The 16,891-nt window shown below is 46.8% G+C and overlaps 1 protein-coding gene across 10 annotated transcripts in view; it reads right to left on the reverse strand.

Annotated features, from left to right (window-relative positions):
- Positions 1-97: 97 nt before the first annotated feature.
- Positions 98-16,891, reverse strand: part of NCOA1 (nuclear receptor coactivator 1) — a 358,899-nt gene continuing 342,105 nt past the window's right edge. For 8 of the 10 annotated variants that reach the window (XM_066626702.1, XM_066626700.1, XM_066626699.1 and 5 more), the window contains 8 exons: positions 16,481-16,649; positions 14,498-14,821; positions 13,787-13,888; positions 10,176-10,563; positions 9,275-9,449; positions 8,306-8,489; positions 7,795-7,884; positions 98-1,562 (listed from right to left, as the gene is read on the reverse strand). In XM_066626702.1, coding sequence (XP_066482799.1) covers positions 1,395-1,562; positions 7,795-7,884; positions 8,306-8,489; positions 9,275-9,449; positions 10,176-10,563; positions 13,787-13,888; positions 14,498-14,821; positions 16,481-16,649 — 1,600 coding nt within the window. In that variant the 3' untranslated portion in view covers positions 98-1,394. Of the gene's footprint in view, positions 1,563-1,659; positions 1,719-7,794; positions 7,885-8,305; positions 8,490-9,274; positions 9,450-10,175; positions 10,564-13,786; positions 13,889-14,497; positions 14,822-16,480; positions 16,650-16,891 lie in introns of all 10 variants that reach the window. The other 2 variants (XM_066626706.1, XM_066626705.1) reach the window with 2 other exon arrangements.

Here is a 16,891-nt window from a genome sequence, read left to right on the forward strand (position 1 = left end):
AAGCTTTGTTTTATTCCCCCTCCCAACACCGCTTCAGCTCATGAAAATCCCAGGCACATTCAACATTCTGGCATCCTCTTTAAGCAATAATGCAACGTTAGCCAGCAACTTTGTCTCTTTGTTTTTTCAACTCTTGCAAATTCAATTAACAAAAGCTACACAGTTTGTTTTCACACATCAACAAAATGTCAGAAAGAGGAAAGAAATAACCCCCACCCCATTCAAAAGCAATGCTGTTTAAGAGCAACCCCCAACTAAAAAGAGAAGGAAATCAATTTATACAAGAGATCTGCACTATGTACACTGAAAGGTCCGAGGGGGCAAAGAAGAAGAGCTTGTTTCTCGGTTCACAGAGAATCGCCTTTTATTATAATAATCATAATCAATATTATTTTAAATAGTTTTAAGCTACCGTGGTTGTTAAACACAATCAAAGCAGAGAGAAACTGCTTAATTTTAATCAGAATTTTTTTATCTACATCAATTGCTAAAGGGTGCAGTGTGTCAGGAGCTCCTGAAGTGCATTTTCCCATTTCATTTTGATGGGACTTGTGGGGCAGATCCCACCTCCAATTCCCATGGAAATGAACAGAACAATCACAGCAGTGGCACTTTATAGATTGCTCCCAGGGCTGCCTGTTCCTCCCCCCCCCCTAAAAAATATTGCAATTATCCCCCAAACTGTACTTTTGTGTTTCCTTTTCAAAAATTATTATATTAGTTTTGTATGCGCTCCCACCCACCCAGTTGTCATTTACACAGAAGCCTCTTTCTCACTAAGGAGGCTGTCAATATACCAGCATAAAACATGGAAAAAATGGTGGGTCAAAATACTCTGTCATTATTATTATTATTATTCTTTAAAACTGACAAACTCACAATTGCTAGAAAAAGCTGATTGCACAAACGAATTGGGGGAGCAGCGGGCGAGGGTGTATGTTTTTAGGAACAGCTAAAAACATCCCTTCCTCAGAGAAGAGAAGTGCAGTTATCCACCCAATTCCTGCTTCGCTGAAGAAAGAAGTCAGTGACAGATCCAGCTGAAACTGAGAACTCGACTCCTCCCCCCCCGCCTCACAACACCTTCCCTTGCTCTCATAACTCCCTCCCACAAGTCATTCCATCAGGGATAAGAAGCCAGCAACTGATTACAAAAATAAGGATCATCTGTAATTTTGGCTCAACGGTTCCATCTTGTCACTTTGCCAACATCCAACAACTTTAAAAAAACAAAAGAGAGAGGAAAAACTTTTTCTCCAAACACTACGAGAGCTGAAGAATGGCTGCAAGTTTGAGATATCAAAAATCTCAGAAAAATATATAATATATATATATATTTATATATATATATCTCTGTCTTATTATTTAAATTTCACATTCCTTTGAAAAGCGGGTTATTCAGTCAGTAGCTGCTGAAGGAGGCTTTTCTGCTGGGCTTGAGGGGTCTGGGGACCTGCCGAGCTTTTCTGTGCACCCACTGGGCCCGGCTGGTTCAGATAGGGGTCTCCGCCCACCAGGTTGACTGTACACTGCACGTCAGCGAAGACCTGGACTTGCTGTACCTGTCAGGACACAAGAGGGAGAGAGGCTCTGTTAGCAAGAAATGGGAAGGGGCCCCCTGGAGGACGGAGCAGGTACTACGGTTAAGTGGAAACTCACTAGAGAGAGTTCCTCTAGTCTGTAGTCACCACAGAGAAGAACTCTTCTGTCTTCTTGCCCTACAAAAAGAAAACCGCTGCACTCATTTGGATCGGAGCTGAGTAAAGGTTCACACGTCTTGCATTAGGAAAAGGAGGGAGCAATCCTGAATCTCCAGGCACAGGTGGCACAACAAGAGCCCAAGATGGGCAAGCTCTCTTTCCCCTTCTGTTAGGCAGATGCAACAGACTGAAGCAAATGTGCCACTGAAATGAAGCCTGAAACAAAGCTCCCTACAAGCTGCTCCAGTCTTTTTCTTTAAGCTCTGTTTGGTACGCCCTCTTTTGCTTTTGCAAATTCTCACCCAATGGCCAAGAACAAGTGGCAGCCAAGAGACTTCTTTTCTGTCAGTCTGCGGCAGCAGGAAGACTTCAACAGGAATTGAATCTGCAAGCAGGAGGGGCTCACTGCAGAATCCTAGACAGCCCTCCCCAAACACTTCAATTTCTACTTTTGCTTCCTCCATTCTTTTCTTTTCAGGGTCCTCATCTTTCTGCTATCATTATCAGCTAAAAAGTTTAAGCAACTCACATCAGAGCATTCCTCACTGCCCTAAAAGGTCACAGAGTATGAACAATATATTTGTTCATTTTTAAGGCCCCATGTGACTCTTGATTGGTTTTGCTGACTTAAAATACAGTGTCCACATTGCAGCTATCCCTCTGAACAGCTTCCAGCTTCCCAAATGTCGCTCACCTCTGGAATTCCCCATCAATTTCTTCTCATCTGCCTTGACTGTCCATATCCACAAGTTCATATCTCTTCTGAAGATGCCCGCGAATGCTAATTTTCCCTGGGTTATTCTTTAGTAGGGTGCTTAACCCATTTCTGCCCAGCCCACAGGTGTACACGTTTGATCCCTGTTGCATATATGCATATTTGGGCAGAAATGGCTTCAAGTGTATACATTCCCCTCTCCTCAGTTCCAGAGGTCGTATGTTCTTTGTTCAAGTGATCAAAAATTCTGCTCCTGCTACAAGGTAAAGTGAAACGCTCAAGCAGGAAGTATGATGTTGAACCAGTTGAGCATTTTCATCTGGCGCTGATGAAGAGGAGAGCTGTGAGAAGTGCAGCCAACTTGCTACATGATGGTCACCATAGTCAGAGCTATCTCCCAGCACTGACAGATTGTTATGGGTAAAGTAATACTTGCATTTATAGTTTTCTAGGGTTAGTAGCCCTCTGAACCTCCTGCTTCGTATCTGCAGGCACAGCTGGAATTATCACTTTACAGAGGTACATGTTCATGCAACAATATTTATTGGTTGAAGCTCTAGCACAGTGCTTGCCAAACTGCAGCCTGTGGGCTGGATCCAGCATCTCCAAAAAAAAGTGTCTGTGTGCGCCACAGCCCTCTGTTTTGGTGCTGACAGAACTTTCTGTTGGGCAGCCAATTCTGCCTGGAAACTGGGGTACTGAGCCCGCTGGGGAAGCAGAGACGGCTGTCCTGCATGAGGTTCTGAGACAATAGGCAGCAAAATGGGTGGGGGGCCTGCAGCGCAGAACAGCTCTGCACCATACTCCAACACCTTTATCAAAACACAGCAGTCTGTGGTTTGGAGACCTCTGCTCTAGCATATGGAGGATCTCAAATATGCAAAGCTGTGGAATCCTGAGTAGAGATCTCTGATTGCTTGCAGGGATTGGCTGTGTCACATGACATTGTGGCTTTATGCCCTAATTGCCGGATGGATTTTAGTAGCATTGACTCTTTGGTTAAAAATGAACACAAAGAATACAGAATATCCCAATGTATGGCAATTCTCCCCATACTGATGTATCAAACTGATGTATCAAACAGCTTCAAGGGCCAGAAAGTCACCTCTACAATGGCATCTATGTGCAGCTTTCATTACCTTTAGACAGAGCTCTCCATTTTTTTGGGAAGGGTGCCATACCAGGAAGCTGACTGATTGTAAAGAGACTCTGTGCTTATGGGCAGCAGAAAACAGTATCTTTTATACTGCCTGACCAACTGAACCCCTAGAACCCATTTAAGACCTATTCACCAATGAGGCTGGGCGAAGTGGTCACTTCAAGTGGTGAACTGGAAGAGGAACCAGACTGGGGGGGTGGGGCTGTGTGCCCTCTACTTGCCCACCAGCTGCCCAAGCATTCTACCAAGCTTCTGCCATGATCCTTGCTCAAGAGTGAGCAAGAAGAGGATTGGAGCAGTGATAACCATTTCTTCCTCCAGCACCACTGCACACCACAGTGGTAAAGCTGGACTGAGGCTGCAATCCTATTCTGCTCTCTCTCAGTAGGAACAGGATCATGATGCCCCTCCCTTACCACTGCCTCATCCACTCACTACCTGGCTGCTTATCTGCACAAGGAGCATGGATGAGAAGATGCTGGGAGTGGAAGAGAACTTCATTGTCTGCTCCCTACATCCTTCTGTCCAGCCTGCTTTGAAGTGGCAGCAGAGGAAGACATGCTGGTGACTGGGGGTGTGCCAAGAAACATTTAAATGGGTGGGGGAAACTTTAGACACTACTTCAGGTACCAGCTCAACTTGAGTCAATCCTGGAAGTTACATCTGTGGTTACTTATTGCTGGATTAACTGAAAGAACTTTCCCATCCTGTGAAAGCAAAACCCATGAATGAGCCCTATCAGCCATTACTAACATCCACATCTTGATCATGAATGCTTCAGCTGGACCTGATGAGGGTCAAAGTGCTCAATAGATAGATGATACTTATTGAAGCTGCAGGATGCTGCCATTCATCTGTACCTTGTTTAAGGCACCTTTGAAATGTCCCTCCAGTGTGACAGAGAACATGGCCCTAAAGTATGTTAATTGGCCAAAACAAATAAAAGAAAAACATGATTAGCGACAGGGCAGTTTGAGCAGTCTGAGACTTGTGTGGCAGGTTCCCCCTCTTTTTCCATTTTCAGCTGCTGCTCCTGGTCTATCATTGATGGTTTGCAAATTGTTGCTGTAAGGCTGCCATTGGACACTTGGTTTTTAGAGAAAGAGGCAGAACATAAACCTTTCCACAGCCACAATTCAAGGCAGGCAGGGACTGCTTCCAAACCATTTCGTACATCAGCAGACTGGCTGGTATTTTGGTAAGTACATCAGAACAGCCCCACTGGATCAGGCCATAAGCCCATCTAGTCCAGCTTCCTGTATCTCACAGCAGCCCACCAAATGCCCCAGGGAGCACAGCAGATAACAAGAGACCTGCATCCTAGTGCCCTCCCTTGCATGTGACATAGCCCATTTCTAAAATCAGGAGGTTGCACATACACATCATGGCTTGTAACCTGTAATGAATTTTTCCTCCAGAAACTTGTCCAATACCCTTTTAAAGGCGTCCAGGCCAAATGCCATCACCACATCCTGTGGCAAGAAGTTCCACAGACCAACCACACGCTGAGTAAAGAAATATTTTCTTTTGTCTGTCCTAACTCTCCCAACACTCAATTTTAGTGGATGTCCCCTGGTTCTGGTGTTATGTGAGAGTGTAAAGAGCATCTCTCTATCCACTTTATCCTTCCCCTGCATAATTTTGTATGTCTCAATCATGTCCCCCCTCAGGCATCTCTTTTCTAGGCTGAAGAGGCCTAAATGCTGTAGCCTTTCCTCAAAAGCAAGGTGCCCCAGCCCAGTAATCATCTTAGTTGCTCTCTTTTGCACCTCTTCCATTTCCACTACATCCTTTTTGAGATGTGGCAACCAGAACTGGACTCAATACTCCAGGTGTGGCCTTACCATCGATTTGTACAACGGCATTATAATATTAGCCATTTTGTTCTCAATACCTTTTCTAATAATCCCAAGCATAGAATTGGCCTTCTTTACTGCTGCCACACATTGGGTTGATACTTTCATCAACCTGTCCACCCCCCCCCCCCGATCACTCTCCTGATCTGTCACAGACAGCTCAGAACCCATCAGCCTATATGTGAAGTTTTGATTTTTTGCCCCAATGTGCATGACTTTACACTTACTTACATTGAAACGCATCTGCCATTTTGCTGCCCATTCTGCCAGTTTGGAGAGATCCTTCTGGAGCTCCTCACAATCACTTCTGGTCTTCACCACTCAGAAAAGTTTGGTGTCATCTGCAAACTTAGCCACCTCACTGCTCAACCCTGTCTCCAGGTTGTTTATGAAGAGCTTGAAAAGCACTGGTCCCAGGACAGATCCTTGGGGCACACCACTTTTCACCTCTCTCCATTGTGAAAATTGCCCATTGACACCCACTCTCTGTTTGCTGGTCTTCAACCAGGTCTCAATCCAGAAGGGGACCTGCCCTCTAATTCCCTGACTGTGGAGTTTTTTCAGTAGCCTTTGGTGAGGGACCATGTCGAATGCCTTCTGAAAGTCCAGATATTTAATGTCCACGGGTTTTCCCACATCCACATGCCTGTTGACCTTTTGAAAGAATTCTAAAAGGTTTGTGAGGCAAGTCTTACCCTTACAGAAGCCATGCTGATTCTCCCTCAGCAAGGCTTGTTCATCTATGTGTTTTGAGATTCTATCTTTGATGAAGCATTCCACCATCTTACCCGGTATAGATGTTAGGCTGATCGGCCTATAGTTTCCCGGGTCCCCCCTCCTTCCCTTTTAAAAAATCGGAGTGACATTTGCTGTCCTCCAATCCTCTAGCACTGTGGTCGTTTTGAGGGACAAGTTGCATATTTTAGTCAAGAGATCAGCAACTTCATTCTTCAATTCCTTAATAACTCTTGGGTGGATGCCATCAGAGCCCGGTGACTTATTGATCTTAATTTATCAATTAGGTCTGAAACATCTTCTTTTTTAACCTCTATCTGACTTAATTCCTTGGTCAAGAGGCAGCGGTATTTGCCCGAGGTCTTCTGCCGGGAAGACAGATGCAAAGAACTCATTTAATTTCTCTGCCATCTCTTAGTCTCCTTTTATCTCCCCTTTCCCTCCCTCACCATCCAGAGGGCCAACCGCTTCTCTGGCGGGTTTCCTGCTTCTAACATATTTGAAGAAGCTTTTATTATTCCCCTTAATGCTACTGGCCATTTGTCTCTCTTGGCCTCCCGTATCACCTTCTTACATTTCTTTTGCCACAGTTTATGTTCCTTTTTCTTCTCCTCATTAGGGCAAGACTTCTATTTACGGAAGGAAGCTTCCTTGCCCTTTACAGCCTTTACCTAGCTTGGCTGTTTAGCTATGCGGGCACCCTCCTGGACTTAGTGGAGCCCTTCTTCCTATGCGGTATACACTTCTGCTGGGCCTCTATTACTGTTGTTTTAAGCAGCCTCCATGCACTCTGGAGAGATTGGAGATTGGTATCTTCCTGTGAAATTCACCTCCTCGTGTGAGAAATGGCCATCTAGACCCAGAGAGCACACAGAAGAACTTGCAAGAGTGGCTCTGATCAGCTCCAGCTCCTGCTGAGGACAATTCTTATGTCCCAGGGTCTTGGGGGACTGGGTTCTCAACCAAGTTATATACTAGATAGTCCTGCTGGCTGGCAAAGGAGTCTGTTCAAGTATGGAGAAGAAAAGGACATTCAATCTTTCTACAGCAGTTTGCAACACTTCCTTGCTCCCCTCCCCAACCAGCCTGCCTTCCCTCTCACCCCAGGTGTCACCGAGCAGCCTGCGGTATTGTGAAACTCCTCAGAATAAATTTCTCTTTGCCCAAGGCAAATAGGTGCAAGGGACAAAAAGCACAAACTCCAAGGCAGCCCCTTCCATGCTGCTGATTTGGCACTTGAACACTAAGTGCAGAGGGACTGTGTGATGTTGTGCTTTGTCAGCTGTGCAAATCAGCAAGGGCCTCTCCATACAGGTGGGATGCTGGGGACAAGATTTGTGCATATGAATGTGAAAAACAAAAACAGGCAGGCAGGCCCAAACTGCAAGGCCAGGTACATTTGAAGGATGGCCACCTCCAATCCAATTCAGCTCCGAGTTAGGACAGTCCCTGGGGTGGTTGATCTGGATCAATGTGCCCAAGCTATGCACACTCAAAGTCCTACTGTGGCTCTTGCTCACAATAATTTAAAAAAAAACACAACACCACGAAAACTGTCCATTTCCCAAGTCAGCCCATACTTCCCTGAGTATTTGGGGAAGGTTCTGGGCTGAGGAGAGGTTTACTGACCTGTGCTCCGTCTGCTTCAGTTTTCAAAAGGTCAGATGAGGAGAGCTGGTTGCAGTAGAGGGCTGTGGGTCTGAGAGCCGGGTCGTTTACCTGAACAATGACAACAACAACAACCACAGAGACAAGACAGAGAAGTCAGAGACTGTTGGCCAGCTTGTACTTGCCTTGTGACATGGGAGGATTTTCAGTCTCTACACTCCAAGACCTAGTGCAAAACTTTGGCATCAAATACTGTGGGCCTCAGAGGTGCTCTATCACATCTAGCATGTTGAGCTACTGAGCATCCTGAGGCACTGTCCTCCAGGGCTCCTCTGTACAACCTCTCCACAGTTGTCATGCACAAACATTTAGGGCACAGTTACACAACAAACTTAAAATTACCTAAACACAAATTCCTTTCCCCAAGAAACCTCCCAACTATTGGGCTGTGAGGGGGAAGGAGACCAGGGATTCTCTGGCAGAATTTCTCACCCACCTCAGTTTCCACATTTCTTTGGGGGAAGCCACTGACCTGCTCAGAGCACAGCGGGTTCATGCCAGGCATCTGCAATGAGCTCATTGGCATCTGTCCGGTCATTGGGTTCATATTCTGGACATTGGTATTCCCTCCAGCCATGGAGACCGTGATACTCATGTTATTGTACATTCCTTGCTGGGCTGGGGAAGGCTGGGTCTGCCCAGCTTGGCCAAACACACTGCAGATCGAAGAAATGACAGGGGGGGTTACACAGAGGGATGGGCTGAATTTCACATAGTTCAAGTCCTGAAAAGCTGTACAGTATGGGACACACAATCACACTTCCAAACTATTATCAGTTTTGTGTGACTGGCTGGGAGTCATTGTTCCCCCATAAGACTTACCGCAAGACAGCCACCAACATGGGCCCTTCTGTGTTACTACAGAAGAACACAAAATGGCAGGTCCACTGGCAGAAATCTGGTAAAGGGCCTTGCTAAATGTTGAGGCAAGCTTCATTTTAACTTGAGTTTAAAAAACAGAGGAGGGAGAGAGAAAAAAATGGGTGTGTAAATTGTGTGACTCAGACCTGAAGTGTGCAATAGCAAGAACTGGCCAGACAAAGGAAGAAGTTCTTGAAAACTCAGAATCCAAATAGCCCAATGCATACAAGGAGAGATGGAGCCAAGTCAGTTTCCAGCCTCTTTGGACATTATTGTAAGGTAGCCACCAGAGCTAAGTCCAGCCCTCCAGCCCCCATGGAATACCATTGGGGCTCCCACTTGCCAACTCAGAGGCAAAAGATTGTGTGGATAAAGTACATAATGACCGAGGGCCTTACCAGCAATCTACTTTGGGAGTGAGAGATGACTCTTCATCTCCTCTTGCAATCTTAAGTAGTCCCCAGCAGGTATAATTAAGTTGTTGACCACCAGGGCTTTTGCCCCCCAAAGATCTGCCAAGTTCTAGAATGTGAACATTAAAGTTTCCTATGGAGTATTCATGTGCCCACGTTAGGCTTACTTGGTATTCCCCATGGTTCCTTGTTGCCAGGTCTTCATATCTGGTGACTGGTACCCAGGTGTGGGTGGGGCTGACTGGAGCATGGGACTTTGAGAAGGAGGGATCTGCGGTGACATCATTGGGCTGCTGGGGCTTAGTGATGGAGCGAAAGCAGCCTCACCTTGCTGACCCATTCCTGTGGAATAAGAGAGCAACTGTCCTTAGAATGGACCTAGGCATATACTAAGCAACAAATGCTAGACTTTATGTCCAGGGATACAGAACTAAAACAGACTGGAAATCCTGCATACTGTGAGTTGCCATTCAAACATGGTGGCTCCAGTGACCATCCATGAATCCCTCACTTACTTGACTGAGACACTGGGTTGTCCAAATGGATGTGGCCATCAGCAGAACCCAGAGTTGGATTTGTGCCTGGGGCTTAGCAGAACTTATCCTGCCAGAACTCAGACCTCGAACATGGTAATTTCTAAACATTAACAAAGGTTGGGAATCAAGGCTGTTTTTAAGAGGATGTAGATGGCATGTATGACAGAAGCATCATTTAACACCTAAACCTTTTGTCTCACCATCATCCCTGGTCAAATAGATTTTGCAGGTGTTTGAAATAGCTCAAAACTCTGTATATGCTACCCGACCAGAGAGAAGATTGCAGGCCAGTGTGCACACCAAGAGCAACGATGCCTCTGTCAGTTTCAGTGCTCTCAACATCCTACTAACTCCCTCCAGAGACTGATTTGGAACAAGTCGTAAGGGAACTGCATACCTCATTTTCTGATCCAAAGCTGCAGTGCAGGAGAGAACTGCATGCAAGCAAGCCACTGACTGGCAAAATCCCTGCTTTATGAAGACACAAGAGAGCAAAATCAGTCTTAGCAGGTACTGTCCGAGATGCACTCACCTGTCCCTGCGTACTGGAAGATGTTCTGCTGCATCTGTGGGTTCATTCCAGAGCTGAACTGTCCTCCAACGCTGCCCATCATCCCTCTGTTCACCATGGCACTGCGGCTAGCCAGTGCTGCCTCTGGGGCTGACGCCAGCTGTGAGAAGGGGCTAGTGGAAGTAGGGGGGTTTCCTTGATTCGTACCATAGTTGGGGGGGAAGGGGAATTGCTGAGGAGGGGCCTGGGGGAGGCGCCCAGGGACTCCAGCTGAGGGTGGGAGGGCACTTCCAAAGCTCTGCTGCTGCCTCATGAGCATGGCTCGCTGCTGCATGAGCTGCCGCTGCCGGTGCTGCTGGCTGTAGAGTTCGCGATGGCGCTGAGCCATCATCTGGGCATTCAGGGGGGGCTGAGGAGGAAGGATAGGGGAAAAAGAGAACAATTAGGTGAGGAGCAAAACATGGCTCTCAGAGAAGGGCCACCTGGTTGCAGGGTGAAAAGGGACACAAAAGACCTCCCACACCAGTACTTTATCCCAGTTATCGTTTGCCATGTACGTTCCCACACTCAGTGTCACATTCAAGAGCTGGTCCATACAGGACTTGAACCCATGCCCTTTGGCTCCATGGTCAAAGACTTTGCAGGAAGAGACATAGACAAGGTAGCCCAGTTAAGTCAGTTAAAGGGCACGTCTCCTTGGGTACAAAGGCAACAGATAAACATATTAACAATACAATGGTTTATTTATGCGAGATCTAAATATGTGGTGCTTGTACTAAAATAATCGAAACACCTCAAGCAAGTGAAACAAGCAGGGAGTTGAGTCTGAACTGGACAGAACCCAATTTTGTAATGCCTTGATTCCCTGGGGCCAAGAAATTATGCTGCAAGGGGAAGGCAAGAATATTCCTTCAAGGCCTTGTCCCTTGGGTGTCTAATGGCACTCATTACTCATGACCAGTTAATCCTCTCCTCATAATGGCCGAGAGAGCCTTCATGTTTGGTCACTGTCTGTCCTCTCATCTGAGGACAGACAACAGGACAGCCAAAACCATCACACCTGCCCTGCACCATTTTTGAAGTGACCTACATGGAGTCAGGAGAGCAGGAAGATCAGGGTTGTGGCAGCCCACCTCTTCCTCCAGTTCTGCTGGAAGAAAACAAGCTGCTGTTGTCACCATCACCCCCCCCCCCCAAGCTGCTTAGTCAGGTGGGCAAGGAGAGGCAAAAAGGAGCCATCTGGAGCCCACCCCTGCTCCTTGCTTTAGGCTCCAGTGCTGCCTCTTTCTCTTGCTCTGCATGGTCCCGTCTGGAATAAAACAATTTCTGTTTCAAACAGGACCATGCAGAGGCAGAGGAAGAAGAGAGCACCAAAACTGACAATAAAGGATAGGAGCAGGCTCTGATCACTGTGCCCTGCCTCACCTCACTACCCCTCTCCTTACCCACACAATTGCTCTCCTAAACAACCAGGTGGGCACTAATGCTTGAGCAAGGCTTTTTGGGGGGGACGGGGGACCGATGGACATGCTAGCAGAGCTGACAGATCTGCTCCAATTCAGGTTGCAGATCTGCTCACACCACTCCTGGATCTCTCCTCCTTGGCCAGAAAGTCTTGGGAATTTGAACCTGACAACCTCATGGCTAGAAATGCAGCAAACACTGGGCTGCTGCTTCTGGGGCAAAGCAAACTTTATAAAGCATCTGGTTAGCTTCTGTTGGACATTCTGGAAAGGACAGATATGGCCTGATCTAGTAAAGCAACAATTTTGGCCACCTGTTTGACCCTGAGAATAATGCAAAGAGGCTCAACCACAGTTTTGCAGAAGCTTGATAGTGCAAGTCCTATGCAGGCATGCAGACAAGTGAGCACACCAGTGAAACCATCAAGTCCCAAAGAGGAGAAATTTCAGAGCTACCTCACTGTAATCCAAAGGAGTCTCCTTTGCCTAACTGCGTATTGGGGCAGCTGCTAATACATACTACAGATTTCTGGCAGCTGTGAACTTGGAAAAAAGCATGAGAAACACTTGCTGCTTTTCCCAGCTCTACCACCCTTAGTCAATGATGACTGAATGCAAATGGCAAATGTTTCAAGCACTTGGTCTGTCTAACTGGTTTAAGCAAGTGCTTCTGTGTACACCATATATGTACAGCTGCCTTTGCCTTGGCACGGGAAAGGCTGGATATACATTCTTTAAATAAAAAAAAATGCAGTATGTGTGTGATTTATATCATAATACTATTTGTGTATGTATTTTTTTTAGATGCCCTGTAGTTGGTCACACGGAACAAACTGGAAATCGAGTCTTCTTGTGAGTGACAGAGGCAAGCACGTCTCATGACAGATCTCTTTGCTGAGAGCCCAAATTCATTCTGCCAATCTGGTCACTGGGCACAAGCCAGGGCAGTTTTTCCTGCATAAGCTAATGCTGAAATCAAGAACAGTACTGAGGAATATAACTGAAGGTGCCCTGGGGCTGTTATAATAAATACACCAGCAAGTTCTTGCACAGCAGCCCCCAGTGTTAAGCCCAGAAAATTACCCTAGAAAATATGAAACAGCTGCTCAGTAACCAACATAGGACCAAGTGGAAAGTCACAAGGGCTATCAGAAGTGGCTGCCCTTCCTTACTCCTGTCAGGCAGGCACCGAATCTGTACTCTGCTGACTGCAAATTATGAGAAGCTTAAGATTTTTTCTTTGAGACTCCTTTTTCCAAATGATTTGTGACTCAAGTTGAAAAACTTGAAATTTTTCATGAGTTGAGTCCTCTGGCTGCACATTATGACTTGCAAGTTGATGGGTCACTGACTCAGGACTTGACTAGCTTTGGCTCATGGACTTTAGCACATTCCTGCTGTGCACTGAAAATCAATCCAAACTCCATGTTGGAGCAACCCACTTTGTCCAAAGACCAGCTGTATCGGGTGCTGGACTCCTTACGCAGCCAAGATCAATTTTGGGTTCTATGAACTTTGCGAATCTGCTCTGCCATCCTTGATCAGTCCCCATGCACTGGATCTAGGATGCAGGATTTCAGGGAAGGCGAGGAGAAACACCCAGTTGGGCAAGTTTGAGTCATTTGAGTCTCTCATTATGCCTGGTGCCTTTATCCTTCAAGTGCAAGTGATCAGCTCTGCTCTGAACGCAGGAGAAGAACTGAAGAAAGCAGAGAACCTATAATTTTCCAGACTGAAACAGGACCCGGGAAAAGCAAAATCAAAGCCTGTTTGGTTATACAGAAAATGCATCTGGCACCAGAGGTTGGCCCACCTGGCCAGGTTGAAACCTGGACCCCCAACAACTAGTGGAAGTGGAAACAGAAGTCAGCTGAAAAACACCTCCACCTCCAGATGGCATCTCTGATAGGCCCTAAGCCAATGTGGGAACTCTAGGGGATGTTCCCATTAGTTGGTGAGAAGAGTGAGAGGAGCTGCTATCTGTTCGTCACCTGCCACCAGTAAGTTCTTGGGAGGTGCAGAGACCCCATGTACTGGGGGACTCCAGCACAAACCTTTGCTCCAGGGCCTCCAGCACCCACACAAGACCCAACCTCAGCAGACCAAATACTGGTTTCTCCTCTAGAAAGAGAAAACTTAGTGACAAAAGGATTCCCCCCCCACATTTACCTGTGGTGTGATCTGCTGCTGCATGCCTGCCCTCATGCTGACGCCACCTGGGGAATTCACTGCAAACTGGTTCAGGATTGCCTGCCGGTTTTGGTGTATCAACTGGAGAGGAGGCAATGAGGGAGACCTTACAGTGCTACTGACTGCTGCGTTTGGCACAGTGGCACACACCGCCCCCTTTGCCAAAAGTGCTTGCAAGAAAAGCCAAGGCAGTGGCTGATCATTTATACAGCCCAGAAAGAGCCTCTCGAGGGATGGGAAGAAGCAGGACAGGGCAGAGGAGGAGGGCATCCTTTCTCCCGGTATTGACACAGCAGAGCAAAATAAAATAAAATACAAATTAAAAAATCCCCTGCACAGAGATACTTCCTTCTCCTACATCTCTATTACCCTGATGTCAAAAGCTGTCCAGCAGAGGAACACTAGAAGTGGCTGTTGCACAAAGGCTGGTATCAGGAGCAGGTCTGCACAGCTTGCATTGCACAACTGAGGTAGGGAAGTGCAGTGCTGCTTGCAGAAGCCAAGTTGAGTGATTTCTTGGCTTCTCTCCCAAACTGGGTCTGAACTTTTTCTTTCTAGCTTCAGCATACTGAAATGGAGCTGAAGAGCTACAGCAGGGTGGACTGTGGCTTTGACCTGGCCGTGCAGAGCGCAGCAGGACTCTAGCAACCAAGCATGGGGACAGGTCAGCCGAGCAGTGCCTACACTCACCTGTTGTTGTCCCTGCAGCCGCTGCTGCAGCTGCAGCCGCAACTGGTTGGGTGCTGTTGGAGGCCTGCTGAGAGCCTGTCGTGGCTGCATCCCCATGTTGGTGGGGAAGGCCCCACGGGGTGGCGGGACCTGGACCTGCATGGGCCCAAATGACTGCTTCTGCCTGACCATGCCTGGGAAAGGGCCAGGGAGGCTGGCGGTGGGGGAAGCAGAGGAATAAGGCTGAGGGTACATGCCAGGCTTCTGATCCATCACAAGAGGCGGCGGCGGCGGCGTTGCTTGCTGGGGCTGGAACCTCTCGGTCAGTGCATCCAGGCCACCACCCTGCTCAAGAGGAAAATGAGTGTCACACCCCTGAGCACCACACAGGTCAAAAGGGCTCCCCCCCAGCACATTCTGGGGCTCTCTTCATCCATGAATTTATACCCTACCTTCCGGTGAATACAACCCAGAACAGCTAACAATAGCAAAACATAGATGCGAACAACAAGCCCTTGCCAGCAAAAAAGCTCTCAAACACGCTGACAGCTTTTGGGAGTATCTCATGGGGTTACTTCTCCATTGTCAAATGCCAAACTCAGCTATTATAACCAAGTGTACATTTGACGGAGAACCAATCTTTGCTCCATGCCTGGAAGAAGTGTTTGTAAGCATGGATTTCTGCTGTCCCCACACACGTCTGGAAATGTAATTTGTCCTGTGCCACTGTGGCCCTTGAAGGGCAACATTCGTAAGCCTCACAGAAAAAAGCAGGTCACCCTGGTCTGTAGCACAGGTCAAATCCCCACTGTGCACTTTTTCAGCATTTTACCTTTCCATTGGAGGCCCAAGATCAGCTTTGGCCCAAGAGAGTCACTTCATCCATACAGCATGTCCTCCAGAGGCCTTGACATATCAGTCTGTTCATTGGGAGAGATGAGCTCCCCCACCACAAGTGGGTGAAGTACTTTTATGGTTTGTCTCTAGGCCCTTGACTATAGAAGCCATTCTCAGCTGCAGCCTTTTGCCACAGTCTGAATTGCCTGTATGTTTTTCATTTTTATTATCTCCCTAACTTTCTCTCCACTTTCTGGTACTCCAAAACCTTCCCTTTTGTCTCCCAGGTTCCTCTGGGAATCTCCCAGCTAATCTCCCTACAGCTCCCCCCACATATTTTCCCCATCTATTCTCTGCCCCTTCTCCTTCTCAGGAGTTCCCCTTTCCACACGTCCCTTTCTTCTAATCTAACTGCTTTTCATTCTGTGTGAATGTTAGCTATAAAATTTCCCCATATAGCTTAAGGGTGACTGAGCTAATTCAGATAGTCCCCATTCAAACCCCAAGTTTAGATCTTTGAGCACTTTCATGATCTTTGAGCACCTTGCCTCCATTTTCCTTTCCCTGATGGATTACACAGATGAATTTGCCACTAACGAATACACTGGTGCCCTGCATATGGACTGTTTTCCACCATGTGCACATGTCACATGTGTTTTAAAAAGCACTGGTGGTGATGCTGTTTCCATTCCTGGTGATGCTGAATGAGCACACACACATGAAGTCTGAAGAAATAAATCAACTAAAAGCTGATATACTCAATGAATATAATAAAATACCTGTATATTTGGCAGCATGTTTGCAGCTTTGTGGAATTTGGCCTGTCAGAATACATACATTTTTGATGTGTGTGTGTTTTTTTTAAATAAGCAGTATATCAGCATCCCACAGATGGAAACTGGAAAAGTAGACACTGAGGGATGTCTCAAGGACAGTGTTGAGACAATGTTTCTAATAAGAGACAGTGGAGTTGAAGAGATTTCTCTTGTCTTGGTACGATATGACACAAGATTACTACAGTTTTCTGATAATTTTCTAGATGCTCTCCACTCCTATCCACTAGCCAGATGGGATCCACTCCTCCAGATGCTGGACTGAACTGTCAGTCAAACTCAAGTCTCGGTGCCCAGGCAAAGACTCCTAAATGTCTAGGAGACAGCTCACTACCTGGACTAGTTTGTCGATGCCAAGTGCTCGGTCCAGTTCTGCCAGCTCATTCTCATCTTTGCCGCTCAGGAAGGACACGAGCTGTTCAAAAAGGGCCTTCTCGTCATTTCGTCCCTCTGGGGTTGTGGGTGGGCACAAGAGCTCATCCAGCTGAGAAGTGATACACTGGCTGCAAGAATGAGAATGTCAACAAGAGAGATGACAATAATAAACTGACCCTGGTTTTCTGCTTTGAGATCAACACACAAAATGCCTCCCTCTGATCATTTTGGTAAAACCATTCATGTGTAAAACCATTACTGGTATACAGATTTACTGCAGGTTTGCAAAATCTACGTGCAGCATCCACTCCAGAAAGACCAATGGATGTTGTTATACAGACGCAGGAGTGCAAAGCTGTAGTGAAATGTC

Source organism: Tiliqua scincoides, chromosome 1 (genome assembly GCF_035046505.1).
Source record: "Tiliqua scincoides isolate rTilSci1 chromosome 1, rTilSci1.hap2, whole genome shotgun sequence".
NCBI lineage: Eukaryota > Metazoa > Chordata > Lepidosauria > Squamata > Scincidae > Tiliqua > Tiliqua scincoides.